Raw genomic sequence first — 27,789 nt, forward strand, 5'->3', positions numbered from 1 at the left:
AGTGTCTGACCCTATATTGCGATGGTCCAGTGTCTGGCCCTATAGTGAGATAGTCCAGTGTCTGGCCCTATAGTGAGATAGTCCAGTGTCTGGCCCTATAGTGAGATAGTCCAGTGTCTGGCCCTATAGTGCGATGGTCCAGTGTCTGGCCCTATAGTGCGATGGTCCAGTGTCTGGCCCTATAGTGAGATAGTCCAGTGTCTGGCCCTATAGTGAGATAGTCCAGTGTCTGGCCCTATAGTGAGATAGTCCAGTGTCTGGCCCTATAGTGAGATAGTCCAGTGTCTGGCCCTATAGTGAGATAGTCCAGTGTCTGGCCCTACAGTGAGATAGTCCAGTGTCTGGCCCTATAGTGAGAAAGTCCAGTGTCTGGCCCTATAGTGAGAAAGTCCAGTGTCTGGCCCTATAGTGAGATAGTCCAGTGTCTGGCCCTATAGTGAGATAGTCCAGTGTCTGGCCCTATAGTGAGATAGTCCAGTGTCTGGCCCTATAGTGAGATAGTCCAGTGTCTGGCCCTATAGTGAGATAGTCCAGTGTCTGGCCCTATAGTGAGAAAGTCCAGTGTCTGGCCCTATAGTGAGAAAGTCCAGTGTCTGGCCCTATAGTGAGAAAGTCCAGTGTCTGGCCCTATAGTGAGAAAGTCCAGTGTCTGGCCCTATAGTGAGAAAGTCCAGTGTCTGGCCCTATAGTGAGAAAGTCCAGTGTCTGGCCCTATAGTGAGAAAGTCCAATTTCTGGCCCTATAGTGAGAAAGTCCAGTGTCTGGCCCTATAGTGAGAAAGTCCAGTGTCTGGCCCTATAGTGCGATGGTCCAGTGTCTGACCCTATAGTGAGATAGTCCAGTGTCTGGCCCTATAGTGCGATGGTCCAGTGTCTGACCCTATAGTGCGATGGTCCAGTGTCTGACCCTATAGTGCGATAGTCCAGTGTCTGGCCCTATAGTGCGATGGTCCAGTGTCTGACCCTATAGTGCGATGGTCCAGTGTCTGACCCTATAGTGCGATAGTCCAGTGACTGGCCCTATAGTGAGAAAGTCCAGTGTCTGGCCCTATAGTGAGAAAGTCCAGTGTCTGGCCCTATAGTGAGAAAGTCCAGTGTCTGGCCCTATAGTGAGAAAGTCCAGTGTCTGGCCCTATAGTGAGACAGTCCAGTGTCTGGCCCTATAGTGAGAAAGTCCAGTGTCTGGCCCTATAGTGAGAAAGTACAGTGTCTGGCCCTATAGTGAGAGAGTCCAGTGTCTGGCCCTATAGTGAGATAGTGCAGTGTCTGGCCCTATAGTGAGAAAGTCCAGTGTCTGGCCCTATAGTGAGATAGTCCAGAGTCTGGCCCTATAGTGAGATAGTCCAGTGTCTGGCCCTATAGTGAGAAAGTCCAGTGTCTGGCCCTATAGTGAGATAGTCCAGTGTCTGGCCCTATAGTGAGATAGTCCAGTGTCTGGCCCTATAGTGAGATAGTCCAGTGTCTGGCCCTATAGTGAGATAATCCAGTGTCTGGCCCTATAGTGAGAAAGTCCAGTGTCTGGCCCTATAGTGAGAAAGTCCAGTGTCTGGCCCTATAGTGAGAAAGTCCAGTGTCTGGCCCTATAGTGAGATAGTCCAGTGTCTGGCCCTATAGTGAGATAGTCCAGTGTCTGGCCCTATAGTGAGATAGTCCAGTGTCTGGCCCTATAGTGAGATAGTCCAGTGTCTGGCCCTATAGTGAGATAGTCCAGTGTCTGGCCCTATAGTGAGATAGTCCAGTGTCTGGCCCTATAGTGAGAAAGTCCAGTGTCTGACCCTATAGTGAGAAAGTCCAGTGTCTGACCCTATAGTGAGATAGTCCAGTGTCTGGCCCTATAGTGAGAAAGTCCAGTGTCTGGCCCTATAGTGAGAAAGTCCAGTGTCTGACCCTATAGTGAGAAAGTCCAGTGTCTGACCCTATAGTGAGAAAGTCCAGTGTCTGACCCTATAGTGAGAAAGTCCAGTATCTGGCCCTATAGTGCGATAGTCCAGTTGAGGAATATTGTTTCTTGTTGAGCAGCTTTACATTATTTAGTAACAACGACCTTGGTGCTGCAGAAACAAACGCAACCGTTAATCTGAGAGGAGGTGGGACATCGATTTCATTCTAATCCATCTTTTGGGTCCTCAGATCTCGAGCAAACCCACTTTGAGTTCAGACCTTAGCATCGTTTTCACCCAGCATCGTGGTCGGATGGTGGTCGTATCCCTTTAGGCCACGCCGGTGGTAACCATAGGTCAATGTGTGACTACCACCACAGCTCCGTGCATTAACCGGGAAGTTCTCCCTGAGTTCTGACATGCGTTCCCTGGGAGAAAGGGAAATAGTTGATAAAGAGTGTCCTACACAATGATCCAATGATTAAAAAGGTCCCTAAAGGATGCCTGGAGTGATACTCTCCTGACCTTATTCCCAGCTATGTCCTTAACCTTGGCTTCTTGTGGCCCTTTATGGTAAGTATCGCTGCATCTCCGACCCTCCTCCAATTGTACATCTGTCAGCCCCACGCCTGGGAAAAGTCTCACAAATCATCTACAACGGCAATTCCAAACTCCGAGTCTTTGACCCCCGTTCATGATGATCAGCAGCTGTGCAAAGGCTCAATTACTCTCTCCCGCTGTCCTTTGCGAGCCTTGTTGGCACCAAAATCTTCACGGCATCACCTCAGTCCGGCCCTGTCCTCACTTCACAGTCCAAAGGGTGGAGACATGTCCTGCTGCTCAGAGCCACTCTTCACACTTGATTCCAATCTGACCATCTCCAGCAATGGCTTCTCTTCTCAGTCCCACACGGCTGCTGCCCCTGGGGCTAATACCCGGGTCTCTCCTCAACCCCCGTCCTCAACCCCCGTCCTCAACCCCCGTCCTCAACCCGTATCCTCAACCCCCGTCCTCAACCCCCGTCCTCAACCCCCGTCCTCAACCCGTATCCTCAACCCCCGTCCTCAACCCCCGTCCTCAACCCGTATCCTCAACCCCCGTCCTCAACCCTCGTCCTCAACCCGTTATCCTCAACCCCCGTCCTCAACCCATATCCTCAACCCCCGTCCTCAACCCCCGTCCTCAACCCATATCCTCAACCCCCGTCCTCAACCCGTATCCTCAACCCGTATCCTCAACCCCCGTCCTCAACCCGTTATCCTCAACCCCCGTCCTCAACCCGTGTCCTCAACCCCCGTCCTCAACCCCCGTCCTCAACCCCCGTCCTCAACCCCCGTCCTCAACCCCCGTCCTCAACCCCCGTCCTCAACCCGTGTCCTCAACCCGTGTCCTCAACCCGTGTCCTCAACCCGTGTCCTCAACCCCCGTCCTCAACCCGTATCCTCAACCCCCGTCCTCAACCCCCGTCCTCAACCCCCGTCCTCAACCCGTATCTTCAACCCGTGTCCTCAACCCCCGTCCTCAACCCCCGTCCTCAACCCGTATCCTCAACCCCCGTCCTCAACCCCCGTCCTCAACCCGTATCCTCAACCCCCGTCCTCAACCCCCGTCCTCAACCCCCGTCCTCAACCCCAGTCCTCAACCCGTATCCTCAACCCCCGTCCTCAACCCGTATCCTCAACCCCCGTCCTCAACCCCCGTCCTCAACCCCCGTCCTCAACCCCCGTCCTCAACCCCCGTCCTCAACCCGTGTCCTCAACCCGTGTCCTCAACCCCCGTCCTCAACCCCCGTCCTCAACCCGTATCCTCAACCCCCGTCCTCAACCCCCGTCCTCAACCCCCGTCCTCAACCCGTATCTTCAACCCGTGTCCTCAACCCCCGTCCTCAACCCCCGTCCTCAACCCCCGTCCTCAACCCGTATCCTCAACCCCCGTCCTCAACCCCCGTCCTCAACACCCGTCCTCAACCCGTATCCTCAACCCCCGTCCTCAACCCCCGTCCTCAACCCCCGTCCTCAACCCCCGTCCTCAACACCCGTCCTCAACCCCCGTCCTCAACCCGTATCCTCAACCCCCGTCCTCAACCCGTGTCCTCAACCCCCGTCCTCAACCCCCGTCCTCAACCCCCGTCCTCAACCCGTATCCTCAACCCCCGTCCTCAACCCCCCGTCCTCAACCCGTATCCTCAACCCGTATCCTCAACCCCCGTCCTCAACCCGTATCCTCAACCCCCGTCCTCAACCCCCGTCCTCAACCCCCGTCCTCAACCCCCGTCCTCAACCCCCGTCCTCAACCCCCGTCCTCAACCCCCGTCCTCAACCCCCGTCCTCAACCCCCGTCCTCAACCCCCGTCCTCAACCCCCGTCCTCAACCCCCGTCCTCAACCCCCGTCCTCAACCCCCGTCCTCAACCCGTATCCTCAACCCCCGTCCTCAACCCCCGTCCTCAACCCCCGTCCTCAACCCCCGTCCTCAACCCCCGTCCTCAACCCCCGTCCTCAACCCGTATCCTCAACCCGTATCCTCAACCCCCGTCCTCAACCCGTATCCTCAACCCCCGTCCTCAACCCCCGTCCTCAACCCCCGTCCTCAACCCCCGTCCTCAACCCCCGTCCTCAACCCGTATCCTCAACCCCCGTCCTCAACCCCCGTCCTCAACCCGTATCCTCAACCCCCGTCCTCAACCCCCGTCCTCAACCCGTATCCTCAACCCCCGTCCTCAACCCGTATCCTCAACCCCCGTCCTCAACCCGTATCCTCAACCCGTGTCCTCAACCCGTGTCCTCAACCCGTATCCTCAACCCCCGTCCTCAACCCGTATCCTCAACCCCCGTCCTCAACCCCCCGTCCTCAACCCCCCGTCCTCAACCCCCGTCCTCAACCCCCGTCCTCAACCCCCGTCCTCAACCCCCCGTCCTCAACCCGTATCCTCAACCCGTATCCTCAACCCCCCGTCCTCAACCCGTATCCTCAACCCGTATCCTCAACCCCCGTCCTCAACCCCCGTCCTCAACCCGTATCCTCAACCCCCGTCCTCAACCCCCGTCCTCAACCCGTATCCTCAACCCCCGTCCTCAACCCCCGTCCTCAACCCCCGTCCTCAACCCGTATCCTCACCCCCCGTCCTCAACCCCCGTCCTCAACCCGTATCCTCAACCCGTATCCTCAACCCCCGTCCTCAACCCCCGTCCTCAACCCCAGTCCTCAACCCCCGTCCTCAACCCGTATCCTCAACCCCCGTCCTCAACCCGTATCCTCAACCCCCGTCCTCAACCCCCGTCCTCAACCCCCGTCCTCAACCCCCGTCCTCAACCCGTATCTTCAACCCCCGTCCTCAACCCCCGTCCTCAACCCGTATCCTCAACCCGTATCCTCAACCCCCCGTCCTCAACCCGTGTCCTCAACCCCCGCCCTCAACCCCCGTCCTCAACCCGTATCCTCAACCCGTATCCTCAACCCCCGTCCTCAACCCCCGTCCTCAACCCCCGTCCTCAACCCCCGTCCTCAACCCGTATCCTCAACCCCCGTCCTCAACCCGTATCCTCAACCCCCGTCCTCAACCCCCGTCCTCAACCCCCGTCCTCAACCCCCGTCCTCAACCCGTATCCTCAACCCCCGTCCTCAACCCCCGTCCTCAACCCGTGTCCTCAACCCCCGTCCTCAACCCCCGTCCTCAACCCGTATCCTCAACCCCCGTCCTCAACCCCCGTCCTCAACCCCCGTCCTCAACCCCCGTCCTCAACCCCCGTCCTCAACCCCCGTCCTCAACCCGTATCCTCAACCCCCGTCCTCAACCCCTCTTCTTCATTATCAATCTGCTGTCCCAAGATGACACCATCCACACATCAGGCTTGTTTCTATAGGTATACCGGTGACACCCAGCACCTCTCACCCACTCTTCTGCCTCAGGACTGTCAACTCATTGTTCAATATTCAGCTGGGCTGATTTACAATTTCCCCTAATGTAATGGAAGATTTTATAAAGTGCACTCTCCCATCACTGACTTGGTTTCCTTCCTGATGTACAATCAGAGCACTCACAATCGCAGCATCTCCTCTGACTCTGAGCTCAGCATCGAACCCCGTAACCTGCCCGTCACTAAAATTATTTGCACCCTTGGAACAGCAGCCGAATCCATTCCTGCCCCAGCTCATCTGTTACTGAAGCCCTGATCCTGCACTCCTGGTTGGACCCCCGTCTTCAGCCTCCGTAAACATGAGCTCATCCAGAACTCTGCTGCCCAATGTTTTAACTTGTGCTAGGTTCTGTTAACCCATCATGCCCGTTCTCACTGACCGACGTTCACCTTCCGGTCATCCAAAGCTTCCACTTTAAAATCTTCATCCTTGTGTCAGAATTCTTGGTCTCATCCCTCTTTATGTGTGTAACCTCCACCAGTCCTACAGCCAGCGCACACCCCACTCTAATACCCCCCGGTACACCCATTCCCCCCGATATCCCAATACCCCGAGATCTGAGATCCCCCTGATACCCAGTTTCCTCCGATACGCCGATAGCTCAATAACCAATACCTGAATACCTCCAACAAAACTTCCCTTGGTTCTGACTGGACCTTTGTACATTTTCCCATCCCTTCCCAGAACCACTGGTGGCTGTAATTCACCAATTAGGCCCCGCATGCAGAAATTCTATTCCTAAAATCTCCATCTCTCCAGAACACACTCCTCCTTAAAAGACGCTTCTTTCAACACGTTTCTCATGAACTGATTTCTTTGGCTCGATGGCCATTGTTTACCTGATGCCTCTCTATGAGACACCATGGGATGTTTTTCCACGTGAAAGATGCTCTATAAACAAAGGATGTTGATTTTTGTGCTGCGCTTGGAGAAATTTCATAGCAAACAATGTTATTCCCTCAGAGACTATTCCTGCCACTAATTGTCTTCAGTCCAGCTCACAGCATTAACCAACAGCACTTCCGCTACCTCAGACCACGAGCAGACAACACATGCTGTCAATGTGCTAGCGGGTAATGCACGAGCTCACTAAGCGAGGGGCCAGCGCGTGCACTTGGTGATTCAAGTCTCCTCTTACTCTTCTAAACTCCAGCGGATACAAGCCTTGTCTGTCCAACCTTTCCTCATAAGACAACCCACCCATTCCAGGTATTAGTCAGGTAAACCTTCCCTGAACTGCTTCCACGCATTTACATCCTTCCTTAAATAAAGTGACCAATACTGTACACAGTACACCAAATGTGGTCTCACTAGTGCCCTGCACAACTGAAGCATAAGCTCCCTACTTTTCAATTCCCCTTGCAATAAATGATAACATTTTATTAGCTTTCCTCATGACTTGCTGTACTTGCATATTAGCCTTTTGTGATTCATGCATTTGGACACCCAGATCCCTCTGCACCTCAGAGCTCTGCAATTTCTCAACATTTAGACAATATGCTTCTCTTTTATTCTTCCTGCCAAAATGGACAATTTTACATTTTCCCACATTATACTTCATTTGCCAGATCTTTGCCCACTCACTTAACCTATCTATGTCCTCTGGAACCTCCCTGTGTTCTCTTCACAACTTACTTTCCTACCTGTCTTGGTGTCATCAGCAAATTTGGCAACCATCCCATCCATCCCTTCATCCAAGTCATTTATATAAATTGTAAAGAGTTGAGGTTGGGTTGGGTCAGACTGGCTGAGACAGCAGTGACCCAGGTGGATGTGTGGGTGTTGCGGTTTATTCACGTGTTCTCGTTCTGTGGTCAAGTCCCACTGTCACTGTATTAGCCAAGCCTTTGTGTCTCTCTGCACCTCATACTTTCAGTTTAAATCTGCTTCCTCTAGTGCTCCTGATACTCACGATTTGATGATATTCTCATACACTTTGCGAGGGGGAGGTGTTGCTATCGGACAGCCTATGTGAAGAAGAGGCCTCATAAATGGACTCACTGCCTTGACTGATCCCTTAAAGTGGCTTTGCACCTTCACTATCTGCCTGCATAAGCTAACGTGCAGACGCTGCATGCACATGATGTTCTGCTCCTGTTGCCTCAAGGCCTGGGCTCTGTCTGTTGCCTGACTGTTAACAGGGAAAAAATTGTGTTAATATTCCAGTGCAATCACTAAACAGCACGAGATGCAGGGTGAGTGGAACAGCTCAGGCCAGTCCATTACTAAGTTCCACAAGCCCAGTTTCCATTCCATGTCATCCTGCTTCAGACACAAAGTGTGGGGCTACTGCCTACCCCAGATTCACAGCCTTGATCATGGAGATGATTCAGTTCAGTTTAATTTCACTTTGTTATCCGCACAGGAAATTCATTTTGGGTAAATTGTTTGATTGTTAAAAAATTACATATAAATGCATAATAACAATAAAAAGAAAAGTACCCCATCGCAGAGATCCGACTTTAATTAAAAATGTTAATGTACTAAAAACTACTTCAATGCATTAAAATAATCAGTCGGTGAGTCCCATCCTCATCTGTACATTAAAATCCTGTTAAAATTTCTTATAAAGAGGGACACAAATGAATTGAGGAGCTGATATGCCCTGTCTCAGAGGGATTGGAGCCTTTTCCCTGAACACATCCGGCAGTAATACTGAAATGGGATGATTCTCATTGTTCACCACCTTCGATAGTTTGTCAAAATTCTCTTAAGAGCAGATTTTGTCAAGAAAGATCTGCCGAAATCTGCTTCTCTCCATGTTAGTGAATGGTCCCTTCTGGGTTTTCTGACCTGTGCTCGGACGGGTGAAGGCAGCAGGACAGCACCTCTTGACTTCCATGAGCTTGTGGAAGAACAGCATGACCCTTACAACCCAAATCTGACCAATCAGATCAGGTCATACAGGCTTGAACTGGCTGCTGAGCTCAGCATTCTCTGAGCACAACACTTCACATTCAATCCTCTTTCCTGAGACTAGAGTCCAGAGAGGCTGGTGCACATGATATGTTCAGAACCTGGACATGATACCATCTAATGGGGGTAAAAATGGTTCACTCAGCTTCTGCTGCAAGGGTCAATAAAGGTGGAAGCTTACACCTGGCTGAACTCAGCTATCCTGTAATACGACAGGAACTAACTGTAACACATGGGATATTAAGGTTGTGACTACACAGAGGCTGCCACAACCACTTACCCTTTACTCCGTCGCCGCGAATGGTCATCGTTACGCTGGGAGTGGTAACCCTGGGTTGGATGAGTCGGTATCGGTAACGAGAGTACATTCCTAGAGAGAAGGGGGACGTGTAAGCACTTTACCAGTGACAAACAGGTTCAGGCATAACTCACCTTCAGCAGAATGACACGTGACCCACACCTTCAGCAATGACACATGATAACCTGCTTCACTCAGCTGATTCCCGGGATGAAGGGGTTTGTCTTATGAGGAGGGGGTTGAGTAGGTTGGGCCTGTACCCATTGGAGTTTAGAAGAATGAGAGGTGACCTTACTGAAACATTTAAGATTCTGAGAAGAATTGACAGGGTAAATGTTGAGAGGGTGTTTCCCCTTGTGCAGAAGTCTAGAACCAGGAAGCAGGAGTTTAGAAATTAGGGGTCCCCAATTTGAGATGGAGTTGAGGAGAAATGTTTTCTCTCAGAGGGTCGTGAATCTGTGCAATTCTTTTCCCCAGAGAGCAGTGGAGGTTGGGTCGATGAATATTTTTAAGCTGAGTTATGAAGATTCTTGACGGACACAGGAGTCATTGGCTACAAGGGGTAGAAGGCAAAGTAAAGGCTACAATCAGATCAGCCATAACATTGTTAAATGGCAAAGCAGGCTGCAAGGGCCAAATGGCCAAGGCCTGTTCCTAATTTGTCGCTTAGTATGTTACCCAGACGCTCAGCACTATCACATATACCCCGCACCCTCAGTACTGTCACATATACCCCGCACCCTCAGCGCTGTCACACATACCCCGCACCCTCAGTGCTGTCACATATACCCCACACCCTCAGCGCTGTCACACATACCCCGCACCCTCAGCGCTGTCACATATACCCCGCACCCTCAGTGCTGTCACATATACCCCGCACCCTCAGCGCTGTCACACATACCCCGCACCCTCAGCGCTGTCACATATACCCCGCACCCTCAGCGCTGTCACATATAGCCCGCACCCTCAGCGCTGTCACACATACCCCGCACCCTCAGCGCTGTCACATATACCCACACCCACATTACTGTCACATATACCCCGCACCCTCAGTACTGTCACATATACCCCGCACCCTCAGCGCTGTCACACATACCCCGCACCCTCAGTGCTGTCACATATACCCCGCACCCTCGGCGCTGTCACATATACCCCGCACCCTCAGCGCTGTCACATATACCCCGCACCCTCAGTGCTGTCACATACACCCCGCACCCTCAGTGCTGTCACATACACCCCGCACCCTCAGCACTATCATATATACCCCGCACCCTCAGCGGTCACATATACCCCGCACCCTCAGTGCTGTCACATATACCCCGCACCCTCAGTGCTGTCACATATACCCCGCACCCTCAGTGCTGTCACACTTACCCCGCACCCTCAGCGCTGTCACATATACCCTGCACCCTCAGCGCTGTCACACATACCCCGCACCCTCAGCGCTGTCACATATACCCCGCACCCTCAGTTCTGTCAGATATACCCCGCACCCTGAGCGCTGTCACATACACCCCGCACCCTCAGCGCTGTCGCGTATACCCCGCACCCTCAGCGCTATCACATATACCCTGCACCCTCAGGGCTATCACATATAACCCGCACCCTCAGTGCTGTCGCATATACCCCGCACCCTCAGCGCTGTCACATATAACCCGCACCCTCAGCGCTGTCACATATACCCCGCACCCTCAGCGCTGTCACATATACCCCGCACCCTCAGCGCTGTCACATATACCCCGCACCCTCAGCGCTGTCACATATACCCCGCACCCTCAGCGCTGTCACATATACCCCGCACCCTCAGCGCTGTCACATATACCCCGCACCTTCAGTAGTGTCATAAAGGCCTACAGCACAGAAAAAGGCCCTTCGGCCCATCGAGTCTGCGCTGGTCAAACAAGTACCTAACTATTCTAATCCCATTTTCCAGCACTAGGCCCATAGTCTTGTACGCCATGGCATCACAAGTGCACATCCAAATACTTCTTAAATGTTTCTACCTCTACCACCCTTTCAGGCAGTGAGTTCCAGATTCCCACCACCCTCTGGGTGAAAAAATTCTTCCTCACATCCCCTCTAACCCTCCTGCCCCTTACCTTAAATCTATGCCCCCTGGTTACTGATCCCTTCACAAGGGGGAAAGTTCCTTCCTGTCTACCCTATCTACGCCCCTCATAATTTTATACACCTCAATCATGTCCTCCCTCAATCTCCTCTGCTCCAGGGAAAATAACCCCAGCCTATCCAATCTCTCCTCATAACTAAAACTCTCCAGCCCAGGCAACATCCTGGTAAATCTCCTCTGCACTCTCTCTAGTGCAATCACATCCTTCCTATAATGTGGATTCCAGCAATACTCTAGCTGTGGCCTAACCAGTGTTTTATACAGTTCCAGCATAACCTCCCTGCTCTTATATTCAATGCCTCGGCTAATAAAGGCACATATCCCATATGCCTTCTTAACCACATTATCTATCTGTCCCGCTACCTTAAGGGACCGGTAGACATGCACACCAAGGTCCCTCTGATCCTTGATACTTCCCAGGGTCCTATCATTCATCGTGTATTCCTGTGCCTTGTTTGTCCTGCCCAAGTGCATCACCTCACACTTATCCAGATTAAATTCCATTTGCCACTGATCAGCCCATCTGACCAACCCATCTATATTCTCCTGTAATCTAAGGCTATCCTCCTCACTATTTACCACCCCACCAATTTTCGTATCATCCGCAAACTTACTGATCAACCCTCCTACATTCAAGTCTAAATCGTTTATATACACCACAAACAGCCAAGGACCCAATACCAATCCCTGTGGAACCCCACTGGACACAGGTATCCAGTCACAAAAACACCCCTCGACCATCACCCTCTGCTTCCTGCCACTCAGCCAAAACTCGATCCAAATTCCCAAATTGCTTTGGATCCCATGAGCTCTTACCTTCATTATCAGTCTCCCATGCAGGACCTTATCAGCACTGTCACATATACCCCGTACCCTCTCACATATACCCCACACCCTCAGTACTGTCACATATACCCCGCACACTCAGCGCTGTCACATATACCCCGTACCCTCTCACATATACCCCACATCCTCAGTACTGTCACATATACCCCGCACCCTCAGCGCTGTCACATATACCCCATACCCTCTCACATATACCCCACACCCTCAGTACTGTCACATATACCCCGCACCCTCAGCGCTGTCACATATACCCCGCACAGTCAGCGCTGTCACATATACCCCGCACCCTCAGCGCTGTCACATATACCCCGCACAGTCAGCGCTGTCACATATACCCCGCACAGTCAGCACTGTCACATATACCCCACACCCTCAGTAGATTCATATATACCCCACACCCTCAGTACTGTCACATATACCCCGCACCCTCAGCGCTGTCACATGTACCCCGCACCCTCAGCGCTGTCACATATACCCCGCACCCTCAATACTGTCACATATACCCCGCACCCTCAATACTGTCACATATACCCCGCACCCTCAGCGCTGTCACATATACCCCGCACCCTCAGCGCTGTCACATATACCCACGCCCACAGTACAGTCACATATACCCTGCACCCTCAATGCTGTCACATAAAGCCCGCACCCTCAATGCTGTCACATATAGCCCGCACCCTCAATGCTGTCACATATACCCACACCCACAGTACTGTCACATATACCCCGCACCCTCAATGCTGTCACATATAGCCCGCACCCTCAATGCTGTCACATATAGCCCGCACCCTCAGTACTGTCACATATAGCCCGCACCCTCAGTACTGTCACATATACCCCGCACCCTCAGTACTGTCACATATACCCCGCACCCTCAGTACTGTCACATATACCCCGCACCCTCAGTACTGTCACATATACCCCGCACCCTCAGTACTGTCACATATACCCCGCACCCTCAGTACTGTCACACATAACCCGCACCCTCAGTACTGTCACACATAACCCGCACCCTCAGTACTGTCACACATAACCTGCACCCTCAATGCTGTCACATGTACCCCACACCCTCAGCTCTGTCACATATACCCCGCACCCTCAGTGCTGTCACATATACCCCGCACCCTCAGCGCTGTCACATGTACCCCGCACCCTCAGCGCTGTCACATGTACCCCGCACCCTCAGCGCTGTCACATGTACCCCGCACCCTCATTAATGTCACATGTACCCCACACCTCAGTAATGTCACATGTACCCCACACCCTCAGCTCTGTCACATATACCCCGCACCCTCAGCGCTGTCAGATATACCCCGCACCCTCAGTACTGTCAGATATACCCCGCACCCTCAGTACTGTCAGATATACCCCGCACCCTCAGTACTGTCAGATATACCCCGCACCCTCAGTACTGTCACATATACCCCGCACCCTCAGTACTGTCACATATACCCCGCACCCTCAGTACTGTCACATATACCCCGCACCCTCAGTACTGTCACATATACCCCGCACCCTCAGTACTGTCACATATACCCCGCACCCTCAGTACTGTCACATATACCCCGCACCCTCAGTACTGTCACATATACCCCGCACCCTCAGCGCTGTCATATAAAACCCGGCTCCCTCAGTACTGTCACATGTACATGAAAACATAAGTACATAAGACCCAGGAGCAGGAGTAGGCAATTCAGCCCCACCATTCAATACGATCATGGCTGATCTCATTTCGGCCTCAACTCCAATTTCCCACCCTCTCCCTATAACCTTTCAACCCGTTACTAATTAAAAATCTGTCTATCTTCTCCTTAAATTTATTCAGTGTCCTGGCATCCACTGCAGTCTGAGGTAGTGAATTCCACAGATTCACGACCCTTTCAGAAAAGTAATTCCTCCTCATCTCTGATTTTAATCTACCACCCCTTAGCCTAAAAACTATGGCCTCTCATTCTAGAATGTCCCACAAGGGGAAACAGCTACCCCACGTCTACTTTGTCTATCCCCTTTAGCATCTTATATACCTCAGTTAGGTCTCCTCTCATCCTTCTAAACTCTAGCGAGTATAGGCCTAAACTGCTCAATCTCTCCTCATAAGACAAGCCCTGCATCTCTGGAATCAATCTACTGAACCTTCTGTGAACCGCTGCCAATGCGACTACATCCTTCCTCAAGAAGGGGCCCCACACCCTCAGTATTCTCACATATACCCCGCACGCTCAGCATTCTCACGTAGTACTGAGGGTGCGGGGTATGTCTCCTACACTCACTCAAACACGCCATTTCCCATCTTCTCCCATGTGTGACATTACTGCTCCCACTAATCCCAGCTCCACCATTTCAAATCTCCATTCTATACCATACACTCCGAAGTATACAAAATTATAAACATTACATTCTATACCATACGCTCTGTACTATACTATATCACAAATATTACATTCTATACTATACTTTACCATCTTGGGGTCATAGATAATATAAATCGATTGATGTTAATATAGAGGTAGAGATGACAGGATCCATGTCTTGCTGGTGCTCAGAGAGATGTTGAAATGCGTCACTGTGAGAAATGAAGGTTTCTCAGTGACATCACTTAGTGCTAATCCTCAAAATTCTACTGTAGATATTCATTCCATAAGGGGCTGAAGGAAATGCTCAGTGGATTTCCTCATGACCACTCACATTAGACCATGCCCCAGGTGACCGTCATAGCTGACCATTCAGTCACTGACCAAGCAATAAGAAAAGGAGGCCATTCAGCCCCAAAAGACTGTCATTGTCATTCATTAAATCATGCCTGGTCTGTACAGTAATTACATCTATTTACTCACCTTGGTTCTGTAACCCTCAATCCCCATAGCAAACAAAAACATATTGTTTTCAGTTTTGACATTTTTAATTGACTGAATATTCAAAACCTTTTTGAGGAGAGAGTTCCAGATTTCCGCTCCCCTTTATGTGAGGAAGTGCTTCCTGAGATCACCCTGAATGGCCTGACTCCAATTTGAAGATCCTCCCCACCAGCACCCTCCCACCAGAGCAAATACTTCCTCTTTATTGACCCTATCAACCCCTTTAATCACCTTAAACACCTCAATTAGATCACCTTTAAGTTTCTAAACTCGAGGGAATACAAGCCTAGTCTCTGCAGCCTGATCTTCTAACTTAACCCTTTTTAGCTCCAGTCCCATTCTGGTGAATCTGCACTGCATCCCCCCCAAGGCCAGTCTCTTCCTGAGGTGTGGGGCCCAGAACTCCAGGTGGGGTCTGAGCAGAGTTTTAAACAACTGAAGCATGAATGTCTGATGGTTGCTGAGTGTATTTGGAATGTACCTCACCTGTCCCTGAAACATCTCCTCCTAAAAGGTCATCTATTGTTCCCTTACCATTTTTCCTCTCAGTCTGTTTCCATCTTACTCTGGCTACAGCTCGTCTCATTCCATTGAAGTTAAGCCTCTTTCAATTTACTAGTTCTATTTTCTCATCCTCCTTTTTGTTTTGGAGGTCCCCCCCTGGCTCAGTCCTCGTTATATCTGTTCCGTCCTCTAGCTCCACAACCATCGGGTATAACAGCACTCATCTCATTCTGACATTTTGCACATCCCGATTTTAACTGCTCCACCACTGGGCCCCAAGCTCTGCAATTCCCTACAGCTTCTCCCCTTCTTGACCTCAATTTCCCCTTTTAAGAAATGCCTTTTCGACGAAGCTTCTGGGCGTCTGACAGAATATTTCCTTGTGTGGTTTGGTGTTAGATTTTGTGAAACTCCTTGTTGCGTTTACTATGTTGTATCAATGTAAGGTTGATTTCTTTTGTCCACTCAATCAATCGTCCTTCTGCTGCCATCCACAATATTTACTGTGTCCTCTAACTTAGTGTCATCAGAAAATTAAGATATACCACTACCTACTCCTCCCTCCCAGTGTCTTATAAAATAGCAACAATCCGAGGGAGCAGAGTGTGACGGGGGCAGTGGGTGGAGGTGGTGGGGGCAGGGTCAGTACTGAGGGAGTGCTGCACTGTCAGAGGGTCAGTACTGAGGGAGTGCTGCACTGTCTGAGGGTCAGTACTGAGGAGTGCTGCACTGTCAGAGGGTCAGTACTGAGGAAGTGCTGCACTGTCAGAGGGTCAGTACTGAGGGAGTGCTGCACTGTCAGAGGGTCAGTACTGAGGGAGTGCTGCACTGTCAGAGGGTCAGTACTGAGGGAGTGCCGCACTGTCAGAGGGTCAGTACTGAAGGAGTGCCGCACTGTCAGAGGGTCAGTACTGAGGAATGCCGCACTGTCAGAGGGTCAGTACTGAGGGAGTGCCGCACTGTCAGAGGGTCAGTACTGAGGGAGTGCTGCACTGTCAGAGGGTCAGTACTGAGGGAGTGCTGCACTGTCAGAGGGTCAGTACTGAGGGAGTGCTGCACTGTCAGAGGGTCAGTACTGAGGGAGTGCTGCACTGTCAGAGGGTCAGTACTGAGGGAGTGCTGCACTGTCAGAGGGTCAGTACTGAGGGAGTGCTGCAATGTCAGAGGGTCAGTACTGAGGGAGTGCTGCAATGTCAGAGGGTCAGTACTGAGGGAGTGCCGCACTGTCAGAGGGTCAGTACTGAGGGAGTGCCGCACTGTCAGAGGGCCAGTACTGAGGAAGTGCCGCACTGTCAGAGGGTCAGTACTGAGGGAGTGCTGCACTGTCAGAGGGTCAGTACTGAGGGAGTGCTGCACTGTCAGGGGTTCAGTACTGACAGAGTGCTGCACTGTCAGAGGGTCAGTACTGAGGGAGTGCCTCACTGTCAGAGGGTCAGTACTGAGGGAGTGCTGCACTGTCAGAGTGTCAGTACTGAGGGAGTGCCGCACTGTCGGAGGGTCAGTACTGAGGGAGTGCCTCACTGTCAGAGGGTCAGTACTGAGGGAGTGCTGCACTGTCAGAGTGTCAGTACTGAGGGAGTGCTGCACTGTCAGAGGGTCAGTACTGAGGGAGTGCCGCACTGTCGGAGGGTCAGTACTGAGGGAGTGCTGCACTGACAGAGGGTCAGGACTGAGGGAGTGCTGCACTGTCAGAGGGTCAGGACTGAGGGAGTGCTGCACTGTCAGAGGGTCAGGACTGAGGGAGTGCTGCACTGTCAGAGGGTCAGTACTGAGGGAGTGCTGCACTGTCAGAGGGTCAGTACTGAGGGAGTGCTGCACTGTCAGAGGGTCAGTACTGAGGGAGTGCTGCACTGTCAGAGGGTCAGTACTGAGGGAGTGCTGCACTGTCAGAGGTTCAGTACTGAGGGAGTGCTGCACTGTCAGAGGGTCAGTACTGAGGGAGTGCTGCACTGTCAGAGGGTCAGTACTGAGGGAGTGACTCACTGTGAGAGGGTCAGTACTGAGGGAGTGCCGCACTGTCGGAGGGTCAGTACTGAGGGAGTGCCTCACTGTGAGAGGGCCAGTACTGAGGGAGTGCCTCACTGTCAGAGGGTCAGTACTGAGGGAGTGCTGCACTGTCAGAGGGTCAGTACTGAGGGAGTGCTGCACTGTCAGGGGTTCAGTACTGACAGAGTGCTGCACTGTCAGAGGGTCAGTACTGAGGGAGTGCCTCACTGTCAGAGGGTCAGTACTGAGGGAGTGCTGCACTGTCAGAGTGTCAGTACTGAGGGAGTGCTGCACTGTCAGAGGGTCAGTACTGAGGGAATGTTGCACTGTCAGAGGGTCAGTACTGAGGGAGTGCTGCACTGTGAGAGGGTCAGTACTGAGGGAGTGCCGCACTGTCGGAGGGTCAGTACTGAGGGAGTGCCTCACTGTCAGAGGGTCAGTACTGAGGGAGTGCTGCACTGTCAGAGTGTCAGTACTGAGGGAGTGCTGCACTGTCAGAGGGTCAGTACTGAGGGAGTGCCGCACTGTCGGAGGGTCAGTACTGAGGGTGTGCTGCACTGACAGAGGGTCAGGACTGAGGGAGTGCTGCACTGTCAGAGGGTCAGTACTGAAGGAGTGCTGCACTGTCAGAGGGTCAGGACTGAGGGAGTGCTGCACTGTCAGAGGGTCAGTACTGAGGGAGTGCTGCACTGTCAGAGTGTCAGTACTGAGGGAGTGCTGCACTGTCAGAGGGTCAGTACTGAGGGAGTGCCGCACTGTCGGAGGGTCAGTACTGAGGGAGTGCTGCACTGACAGAGGGTCAGGACTGAGGGAGTGCTGCACTGTCAGAGGGTCAGTCCTGAGGGAGTGCTGCACTGTCAGAGGGTCAGGACTGAGGGAGTGCTGCACTGTCAGAGGTTCAGTACTGAGGGAGTGCTGCAATGTCAGAGGGTCAGTACTGGGGGAGTGCTGCACTGTCAGAGGGTCAGTACTGAGGGAGTGACTCACTGTGAGAGGGTCAGTACTGAGGGAGTGCCGCACTGTCGGAGGGTCAGTACTGAGGGAGTGCCTCACTGTGAGAGGGTCAGTACTGAGGGAGTGCCTCACTGTCAGAGGGTCAGTACTGAGGGAGTGCTGCACTGTCAGAGGGTCAGTACTGAGGGAGTGCTGCACTGTCAGGGGTTCAGTACTGACAGAGTGCTGCACTGTCAGAGGGTCAGTACTGAGGGAGTGCCTCACTGTCAGAGGGTCAGTACTGAGGGAGTGCTGCACTGTCAGAGTGTCAGTACTGAGGGAGTGCTGCACTGTCAGAGTGTCAGTACTGAGGGAGTGCTGCACTGTCAGAGGGTCAGTACTGAGGGAATGTTGCACTGTCAGAGGGTCAGTACTGAGGGAGTGCTGCACTGTGAGAGGGTCAGTACTGAGGGAGTGCCGCACTGTCGGAGGGTCAGTACTGAGGGAGTGCCTCACTGTCAGAGGGTCAGTACTGAGGGAGTGCTGCACTGTCAGAGTGTCAGTACTGAGGGAGTGCTGCACTGTCAGAGTGTCAGTACTGAGGGAGTGCTGCACTGTCAGAGGGTCAGTACTGAGGGAGTGCCGCACTGTCGGAGGGTCAGTACTGAGGGAGTGCTGCACTGACAGAGGGTCAGGACTGAGGGAGTGCTGCACTGTCAGAGGGTCAGTACTGAGGGAGTGCTGCACTGTCAGAGGGTCAGGACTGAGGGAGTGCTGCACTGTCAGAGTGTCAGTACTGAGGGAGTGCTGCACTGTCAGAGGGTCAGTACTGAGGGAGTGCTGCACTGTCAGAGGGTCAGTACTGAGGGAGTGCTGCACTGTCAGAGGTTCAGTACTGAGGGAGTGCTGCACTGTCAGAGGGTCAGTACTGAGGGAGTGCTGCACTGTCAGAGGGTCAGTACTGAGGGAGTGCTGCACTGTCGGAGGGTCAGTACTGAGGGAGTGCTGCACTGACAGAGGGTCAGGACTGAGGGAGTGCTGCACTGTCAGAGGGTCAGTACTGAAGGAGTGCTGCACTGTCAGAGGGTCAGGACTGAGGGAGTGCTGCACTGTCAGAGGGGCAGTACTGAGGGAGTGCTGCACTGTCAGAGTGTCAGTACTGAGGGAGTGCTGCACTGTCAGAGGGTCAGTACTGAGGGAGTACTGCACTGTCAGAGGTTCAGTACTGAGGGAGTGCTGCACTGTCAGAGGGTCAGTACTGAGGGAGTGCTGCACTGTCAGAGGGTCAGTACTGAGGGAGTGACTCACTGTGAGAGGGTCAGTACTGAGGGAGTGCCGCACTGTCGGAGGGTCAGTACTGAAGGAGTGCCTCACTGTCAGAGGGTCAGTACTGAGGGAGTGCTGCACTGTCAGAGTGTCAGTACTGAGGGAGTGCTGCACTGTCAGAGGGTCAGTACTGAGGGAGTGCCGCACTGTCGGAGGGTCAGTACTGAGGGAGTGCTGCACTGACAGAGGGTCAGTACTGGGGGAGTGCTGCACTGTCAGAGGGTCAGTACTGAGGGAGTGACTCACTGTGAGAGGGTCAGTACTGAGGGAGTACCGCACTGTCGGAGGGTCAGTACTGAGGGAGTGCCTCACTGTGAGAGGGGCAGTACTGTGGGAGTGCCTCACTGTCAGAGGGTCAGTACTGAGGGAGTGCTGCACTGTCAGAGGGTCAGTACTGAGGGAGTGCTGCACTGTCAGGGGTTCAGTACTGACAGAGTGCTGCACTGTCAGAGGGTCAGTACTGAGGGAGTGCCTCACTGTCAGAGGGTCAGTACTGAGGGAGTGCTGCACTGTCAGAGTGTCAGTACTGAGGGAGTGCTGCACTGTCAGAGGGTCAGTACTGAGGGAATGTTGCACTGTCAGAGGGTCAGTACTGAGGGAGTGCTGCACTGTGAGAGGGTCAGTACTGAGGGAGTGCCGCACTGTCGGAGGGTCAGTACTGACAGAGTGCCTCACTGTCAGAGGGTCAGTACTGAGGGAGTGCTGCACTGTCAGAGTGTCAGTACTGAGGGAGTGCTGCACTGTCAGAGGGTCAGTACTGAGGGAGTGCCGCACTGTCGGAGGGTCAGGACTGAGGGAGAGCTGCACTGACAGAGGGTCAGGACTGAGGGAGTGCTGCACTGTCAGAGGGTCAGTACTGAGGGAGTGCTGCACTGTCAGAGGGTCAGGACTGAGGGAGTGCTGCACTGTCAGAGGGTCAGTACTGAGGGAGTGCTGCACTGTCAGAGGGTGAGTACTGAGGGAGTGCTGCACTGTCAGAGGGTCAGTACTGAGGGAGTGCTGCACTGTCAGAGGTTCAGTACTGAGGGAGTGCTGCACTGTCAGAGGGTCAGTACTGAGGGAGTGCTGCACTGTCAGAGGGTCAGTACTGAGGGAGTGACTCACTGTGAGAGGGTCAGTACTGAGGGAGTGCCGCACTGTCGGAGGGTCAGTACTGAGGGAGTGCCTCACTGTGAGAGAGTCAGTACTGAGGGAGTGCCTCACTGTCAGAGGGTCAGTACTGAGGGAGTGCTGCACTGTCAGAGGGTCAGTACTGAGGGAGTGCTGCACTGTCAGGGGTTCAGTACTGACAGAGTGCTCCACTGTCAGAGGGTCAGTACTGAGGGAGTGCCTCACTGTCAGAGGGTCAGTACTGAGGGAGTGCTGCACTGTCAGAGTGTCAGTACTGAGGGAGTTCTGCACTGTCAGAGTGTCAGTACTGAGGGAGTGCCTCACTGTCAGAGGGTCAGTACTGAGGGAGTGCCGCACTGTCGGAGGGTCAGTACTGAGGGAGTGCTGCACTGTCAGGGGTTCAGTACTGAGGGAGTGCTGCACTGTCAGAGGGTCAGTACTGAGGGAGTGCCTCACTGTCAGAGGGTCAGTACTGAGGGAGTGCTGCACTGTCAGAGGGTCAGTACTGAGGGAATGTTGCACTGTCAGAGGGTCAGTACTGAGGGAGTGCTGCACTGTGAGAGGGTCAGTACTGAGGGAGTGCCGCACTGTCGGAGGGTCAGTACTGAGGGAGTGCCTCACTGTCAGAGGGTCAGTACTGAGGGAGTGCTGCACTGTCAGAGTGTCAGTACTGAGGGAGTGCTGCACTGTCAGAGGGTCAGTACTGAGGGAGTGCCGCACTGTCGGAGGGTCAGTACTGAGGGAGTGCTGCACTGACAGAGGGTCAGGACTGAGGGAGTGCTGCACTGTCAGAGGGTCAGTACTGAGGGAGTGCTGCACTGTGAGAGGGTCAGTACTGAGGGAGTGCCGCACTGTCGGAGGGTCAGTACTGAGGGAGTGCCTCACTGTCAGAGGGTCAGTACTGAGGGAGTGCTGCACTGTCAGAGTGTCAGTACTGAGGGAGTGCTGCACTGTCAGAGGGCCAGGTTTGAGGGCGTGCCGCACTGTCGGAGGGTCAGTACTGAGGGAGTGCTGCACGGTCAGAGGGTCAGGACTGAGGGAGTGCTGCACTGTCAGAGGGTCAGTACTGAGGGAGTGCTGCACTGTCAGAGGGTCAGGACTGAGGGAGTGCTGCACTGTCAGAGGGTCAGTACTGAGGGAGTGCTGCACTGTCAGAGGGTCAGTACTGAGGGAGTGCTGCACTGTCAGAGGGTCAGTACTGAGGGAGTGCTGCACTGTCAGAGGTTCAGTACTGAGGGAGTGCTGCACTGTCAGAGGGTCAGTACTGAGGGAGTGCTGCACTGTCAGAGGGTCAGTACTGAGGGAGTGACTCACTGTGAGAGGGTCAGTACTGAGGGAGTGCAGCACTGTCGGAGGGTCAGTACTGAGGGAGTGCCTCACTGTCAGAGGGTCAGTACTGAGGGAGTGCTGCACTGTCAGAGTGTCAGTACTGAGGGAGTGCTGCACTGTCAGAGGGTCAGTACTGAGGGAGTGCCGCACTGTCGGAGGGTCAGTACTGAGGGAGTGCTGCACTGACAGAGGGTCAGGACTGAAGGAGTGCTGCACTGTCAGAGGGTCAGGACTGAGGGAGTGCTGCACTGTCAGAGGGTCAGGACTGAGGGAGTGCTGCACTGTCAGAGGTTCAGTACTGAGGGAGTGCTGCACTGTCAGAGGGTCAGTACTGGGGGAGTGCTGCACTGTCAGAGGGTCAGTACTGAGGGAGTGACTCACTGTGAGAGGGTCAGTACTGAGGGAGTGCCGCACTGTCGGAGGGTCAGTACTGAGGGAGTGCCTCACTGTGAGAGGGTCAGTACTGAGGGAGTGCCTCACTGTCAGAGGGTCAGTACTGAGGGAGTGCTGCACTGTCAGAGGGTCAGTACTGAGGGAGTGCTGCACTGTCAGGGGTTCAGTACTGACAGAGTGCTGCACTGTCAGAGGGTCAGTACTGAGGGAGTGCCTCACTGTCAGAGGGTCAGTACTGAGGGAGTGCTGCAATGTCAGAGTGTCAGTACTGAGGGAGTGCTGCACTGTCAGAGGGTCAGTACTGAGGGAATGTTGCACTGTCAGAGGGTCAGTACTGAGGGAGTGCTGCACTGTGAGAGGGTCAGTACTGAGGGAGTGCCGCACTGTCGGAGGGTCAGTACTGAGGGAGTGCCTCACTGTCAGAGGGTCAGTACTGAGGGAGTGCTGCACTGTCAGAGTGTCAGTACTGATTTAGTGCTGCACTGTCAGAGGGTCAGTACTGAGGGAGTGCCGCACTGTCGGAGGGTCAGTACTGAGGGAGTGCTGCACTGACAGAGGGTCAGGACTGAGGGAGTGCTGCACTGTCAGAGGGTCAGTACTGAGGGAGTGCTGCACTGTCAGAGGGTCAGGACTGAGGGAGTGCTGCACTGTCAGAGGGTCAGTACTGAGGGAGTGCTGCACTGTCAGAGGGTCAGTACTGAGGGAGTGCTGCACTGTCAGAGGGTCAGTACTGAGGGAGTGCTGCACTGTCAGAGGTTCAGTACTGAGGGAGTGCTGCACTGTCAGAGGGTCAGTACTGAGGGAGTGCTGCACTGTCAGAGGGTCAGTACTGAGGGAGTGCTGCACTGTCAGAGGGTCAGTACTGAGGGAGTGACTCACTGTGAGAGGGTCAGTACTGAGGGAGTGCCGCACTGTCGGAGGGTCAGTACTGAGGGAGTGCCTCACTGTGAGAGGGTCAGTACTGAGGGAGTGCCTCACTGTCAGAGGGTCAGTACTGAGGGAGTGCTGCACTGTCAGAGGGTCAGTACTGAGGGAGTGCTGCACTGTCAGGGGTTCAGTACTGACAGAGTGCTGCACTGTCAGAGGGTCAGTACTGAGGGAGTGCCTCACTGTCAGAGGGTCAGTACTGAGGGAGTGCTGCACTGTCAGAGTGTCAGTACTGAGGGAGTGCTGCACTGTCAGAGGGTCAGTACTGAGGGAGTGCCTCACTGTCAGAGGGTCAGTACTGAGGGAGTGCCGCACTGTCGGAGGGTCAGTACTGAGGGAGTGCTGCACTGTCAGGGGTTCAGTACTGAGGGAGTGCTGCACTGTCAGAGGGTCAGTACTGAGGGAGTGCCTCACTGTCAGAGGGTCAGTACTGAGGGAGTGCTGCACTGTCAGAGGGTCAGTACTGAGGGAATGTTGCACTGTCAGAGGGTCAGTACTGAGGGAGTGCTGCACTGTGAGAGGGTCAGTACTGAGGGAGTGCCGCACTGTCGGAGGGTCAGTACTGAGGGAGTGCCTCACTGTCAGAGGGTCAGTACTGAGGGAGTGCTGCACTGTCAGAGTGTCAGTACTGAGGGAGTGCTGCACTGTCAGAGGGTCAGTACTGAGGGAGTGCCGCACTGTCGGAGGGTCAGTACTGAGGGAGTGCTGCACTGTGAGAGGGTCAGTACTGAGGGAGTGCCGCACTGTCGGAGGGTCAGTACTGACAGAGTGCCTCACTGTCAGAGGGTCAGTACTGAGGGAGTGCTGCACTGTCAGAGTGTCAGTACTGAGGGAGTGCTGCACTGTCAGAGGGTCAGTACTGAGGGAGTGCCGCACTGTCGGAGGGTCAGGACTGAGGGAGAGCTGCACTGACAGAGGGTCAGGACTGAGGGAGTGCTGCACTGTCAGAGGGTCAGTACTGAGGGAGTGCTGCACTGTCAGAGGGTCAGGACTGAGGGAGTGCTGCACTGTCAGAGGGTCAGTACTGAGGGAGTGCTGCACTGTCAGAGGGTGAGTACTGAGGGAGTGCTGCACTGTCAGAGGGTCAGTACTGAGGGAGTGCTGCACTGTCAGAGGTTCAGTACTGAGGGAGTGCTGCACTGTCAGAGGGTCAGTACTGAGGGAGTGCTGCACTGTCAGAGGGTCAGTACTGAGGGAGTGACTCACTGTGAGAGGGTCAGTACTGAGGGAGTGCCGCACTGTCGGAGGGTCAGTACTGAGGGAGTGCCTCACTGTGAGAGAGTCAGTACTGAGGGAGTGCCTCACTGTCAGAGGGTCAGTACTGAGGGAGTGCTGCACTGTCAGAGGGTCAGTACTGAGGGAGTGCTGCACTGTCAGGGGTTCAGTACTGACAGAGTGCTCCACTGTCAGAGGGTCAGTACTGAGGGAGTGCCTCACTGTCAGAGGGTCAGTACTGAGGGAGTGCTGCACTGTCAGAGTGTCAGTACTGAGGGAGTTCTGCACTGTCAGAGTGTCAGTACTGAGGGAGTGCCTCACTGTCAGAGGGTCAGTACTGAGGGAGTGCCGCACTGTCGGAGGGTCAGTACTGAGGGAGTGCTGCACTGTCAGGGGTTCAGTACTGAGGGAGTGCTGCACTGTCAGAGGGTCAGTACTGAGGGAGTGCCTCACTGTCAGAGGGTCAGTACTGAGGGAGTGCTGCACTGTCAGAGGGTCAGTACTGAGGGAATGTTGCACTGTCAGAGGGTCAGTACTGAGGGAGTGCTGCACTGTGAGAGGGTCAGTACTGAGGGAGTGCCGCACTGTCGGAGGGTCAGTACTGAGGGAGTGCCTCACTGTCAGAGGGTCAGTACTGAGGGAGTGCTGCACTGTCAGAGTGTCAGTACTGAGGGAGTGCTGCACTGTCAGAGGGTCAGTACTGAGGGAGTGCCGCACTGTCGGAGGGTCAGTACTGAGGGAGTGCTGCACTGACAGAGGGTCAGGACTGAGGGAGTGCTGCACTGTCAGAGGGTCAGTACTGAGGGAGTGCTGCACTGTGAGAGGGTCAGTACTGAGGGAGTGCCGCACTGTCGGAGGGTCAGTACTGAGGGAGTGCCTCACTGTCAGAGGGTCAGTACTGAGGGAGTGCTGCACTGTCAGAGTGTCAGTACTGAGGGAGTGCTGCACTGTCAGAGGGTCAGTATTGAGGGAGTGCCGCACTGTCGGAGGGTCAGTACTGAGGGAGTGCTGCACTGACAGAGGGTCAGGACTGAGGGAGTGCTGCACTGTCAGAGGGTCAGTACTGAGGGAGTGCTGCACTGTCAGAGGGTCAGGACTGAGGGAGTGCTGCACTGTCAGAGGATCAGTACTGAGGGAGTGCTGCACTGTCAGAGGGTCAGTACTGAGGGAGTGCTGCACTGTCAGAGGGTCAGTACTGAGGGAGTGCTGCACTGTCAGAGGTTCAGTACTGAGGGAGTGCTGCACTGTCAGAGGGTCAGTACTGAGGGAGTGCTGCACTGTCAGAGGGTCAGTACTGAGGGAGTGACTCACTGTGAGAGGGTCAGTACTGAGGGAGTGCCGCACTGTCGGAGGGTCAGTACTGAGGGAGTGCCTCACTGTCAGAGGGTCAGTACTGAGGGAGTGCTGCACTGTCAGAGTGTCAGTACTGAGGGAGTGCTGCACTGTCAGAGGGTCAGTACTGAGGGAGTGCCGCACTGTCGGAGGGTCAGTACTGAGGGAGTGCTGCACTGACAGAGGGTCAGGACTGAAGGAGTGCTGCACTGTCAGAGGGTCAGTACTGAGGGAGTGCTGCACTGTCAGAGGGTCAGGACTGAGGGAGTGCTGCACTGTCAGAGGTTCAGTACTGAGGGAGTGCTGCACTGTCAGAGGGTCAGTACTGAGGGAGTGCTGCACTGTCGGAGGGTCAGTACTGAGGGAGTGCTGCACTGTCGGAGGGTCAGTACTGAGGGAGTGCTGCACTGTTGCCAAGTTATCATTTGGATGAGATGTTTATAACTGAGTTGCTATCAGCTCTGTCGGGCAGATGTAAAAGACTCAAAGGCACTAATTTGAAGATTAGTGTCCTGACCAATATTTATCCCTCCACAATGAGCACTAAAATAATGGATTATTTGATTTTTATCTTATTGTTTTTTTCTGGGATTTTGCTGTATGTAAATGCCACTTTTTCTATATTATAACAGTGACTACACTTCAAGAAAAGTACTTCATTAGATGTGAAGCACTTTGGGATGTTTTTAGGTTGTGAAAGGTGCTATAAAAATGTAAGTCCTATTTTTTTATCAAATACCTTCTAAAAGCCCATTTAATTGTTTTCCATATTCAGTAATCAATCCAGCACTTTAAAGGCTTCCTCAAAAGAATCAACTGATTGGGCTGTCCCACAGAGGCTGCCCACTCATTGGCTGTCCCACAGAGGCTGCCCACTCATTGGCTGTCCCACAGAGGCTGCCCACTCATTGGCTGTCCCACAGAGGCTGCCCGCTCATTGGCTGTCCCACAGAGGCTGCCCGCTCATTGGCTGTCCCACAGAGGCTGCCCGCTCATTGGCTGTCCCACAGAGGCTGCCCGCTCATTGGCTGTCCCACAGAGGCTGCCCGCTCATTGGCTGTCCCACAGAGGCTGCCCGCTCATTGGCTGTCCCACAGAGGCTGCCCGCTCATTGGCTGTCCCACAGAGGCTGCCCACTCATTGGCTGTCCCACAGAGGCTGCCCAATCCACCGAGGAAAGGACAAGTTGATACTTACAAGCCAGTGGGCACCTTGATATCCAATGGTCGATCACAGGAGAGACAGTGGAAATGGCTGATGAGCTGTCTGTCAGATAGGAAGAGCAGATCAGTGATGGAGCATTGAAGTCAGCTCAAAAGGTGTGAAGCAGCAAACAGTTACATTTCTAACTCTCCACACTTCTGATGAAAGAACACAGACCTGAAACGTTAGCTCTGTTTCTCTCTCTACAGATGCTGCCAGATCTGCTGAGTATTTCCAACATTTTCTATGCTGAACTGTTACCTTGATTCATCAAGTACTGAGGATCAATGTAAGGTTAAGGAATATAAGAGTCCAAATGACTTTAGATTTGATGATGACATTGAGGTCTCTGAAGTGAGTTGCAATTCTATGTAAGATAGCTGGGTGAAACATTTGACGAGTACTGATGTTGTCTCTAGTGAGATATCTACATTGTCTCCAGTGAGATATGTATGATATCTATGTTGTCTCTAGTGAGATATCTATGTTATTGACAGTCTACGAAAAAGCCTGAAATTTGACATGGAGCATATAAAGCAATTTTTTTTGGAAATTCAGTGGATCTGCACTGTTTACTAGTCAAGGTTTTTATTGTATCCCCCGAATAAAACCTGATGTTTGAAAAGTATTAATGGGATCAGGTAATAAGAATCAGAGAGAAAGAAAGCAAATAATCTTAAAATTACATAGAC

General features: G+C 53.3%; 1 protein-coding gene across 1 annotated transcript in view; it reads right to left on the bottom strand.

The window, feature by feature from the left end:
* LOC121293973 overlaps nucleotides 1-27,789 on the bottom strand; it is a 217,818-nt gene that overhangs the window by 71,414 nt on the left and 118,615 nt on the right. The window contains exons 14-16 of the mRNA XM_041217474.1: nucleotides 27,092-27,160; nucleotides 8,993-9,082; nucleotides 2,160-2,307 (exon numbers count right to left, since the gene is read on the bottom strand). Coding sequence (XP_041073408.1) covers nucleotides 2,160-2,307; nucleotides 8,993-9,082; nucleotides 27,092-27,160 — 307 coding nt within the window. The remainder of the gene's footprint in view (nucleotides 1-2,159; nucleotides 2,308-8,992; nucleotides 9,083-27,091; nucleotides 27,161-27,789) is intronic.

This window comes from Carcharodon carcharias, chromosome 22 (genome assembly GCF_017639515.1).
Source record: "Carcharodon carcharias isolate sCarCar2 chromosome 22, sCarCar2.pri, whole genome shotgun sequence".
NCBI lineage: Eukaryota > Metazoa > Chordata > Chondrichthyes > Lamniformes > Lamnidae > Carcharodon > Carcharodon carcharias.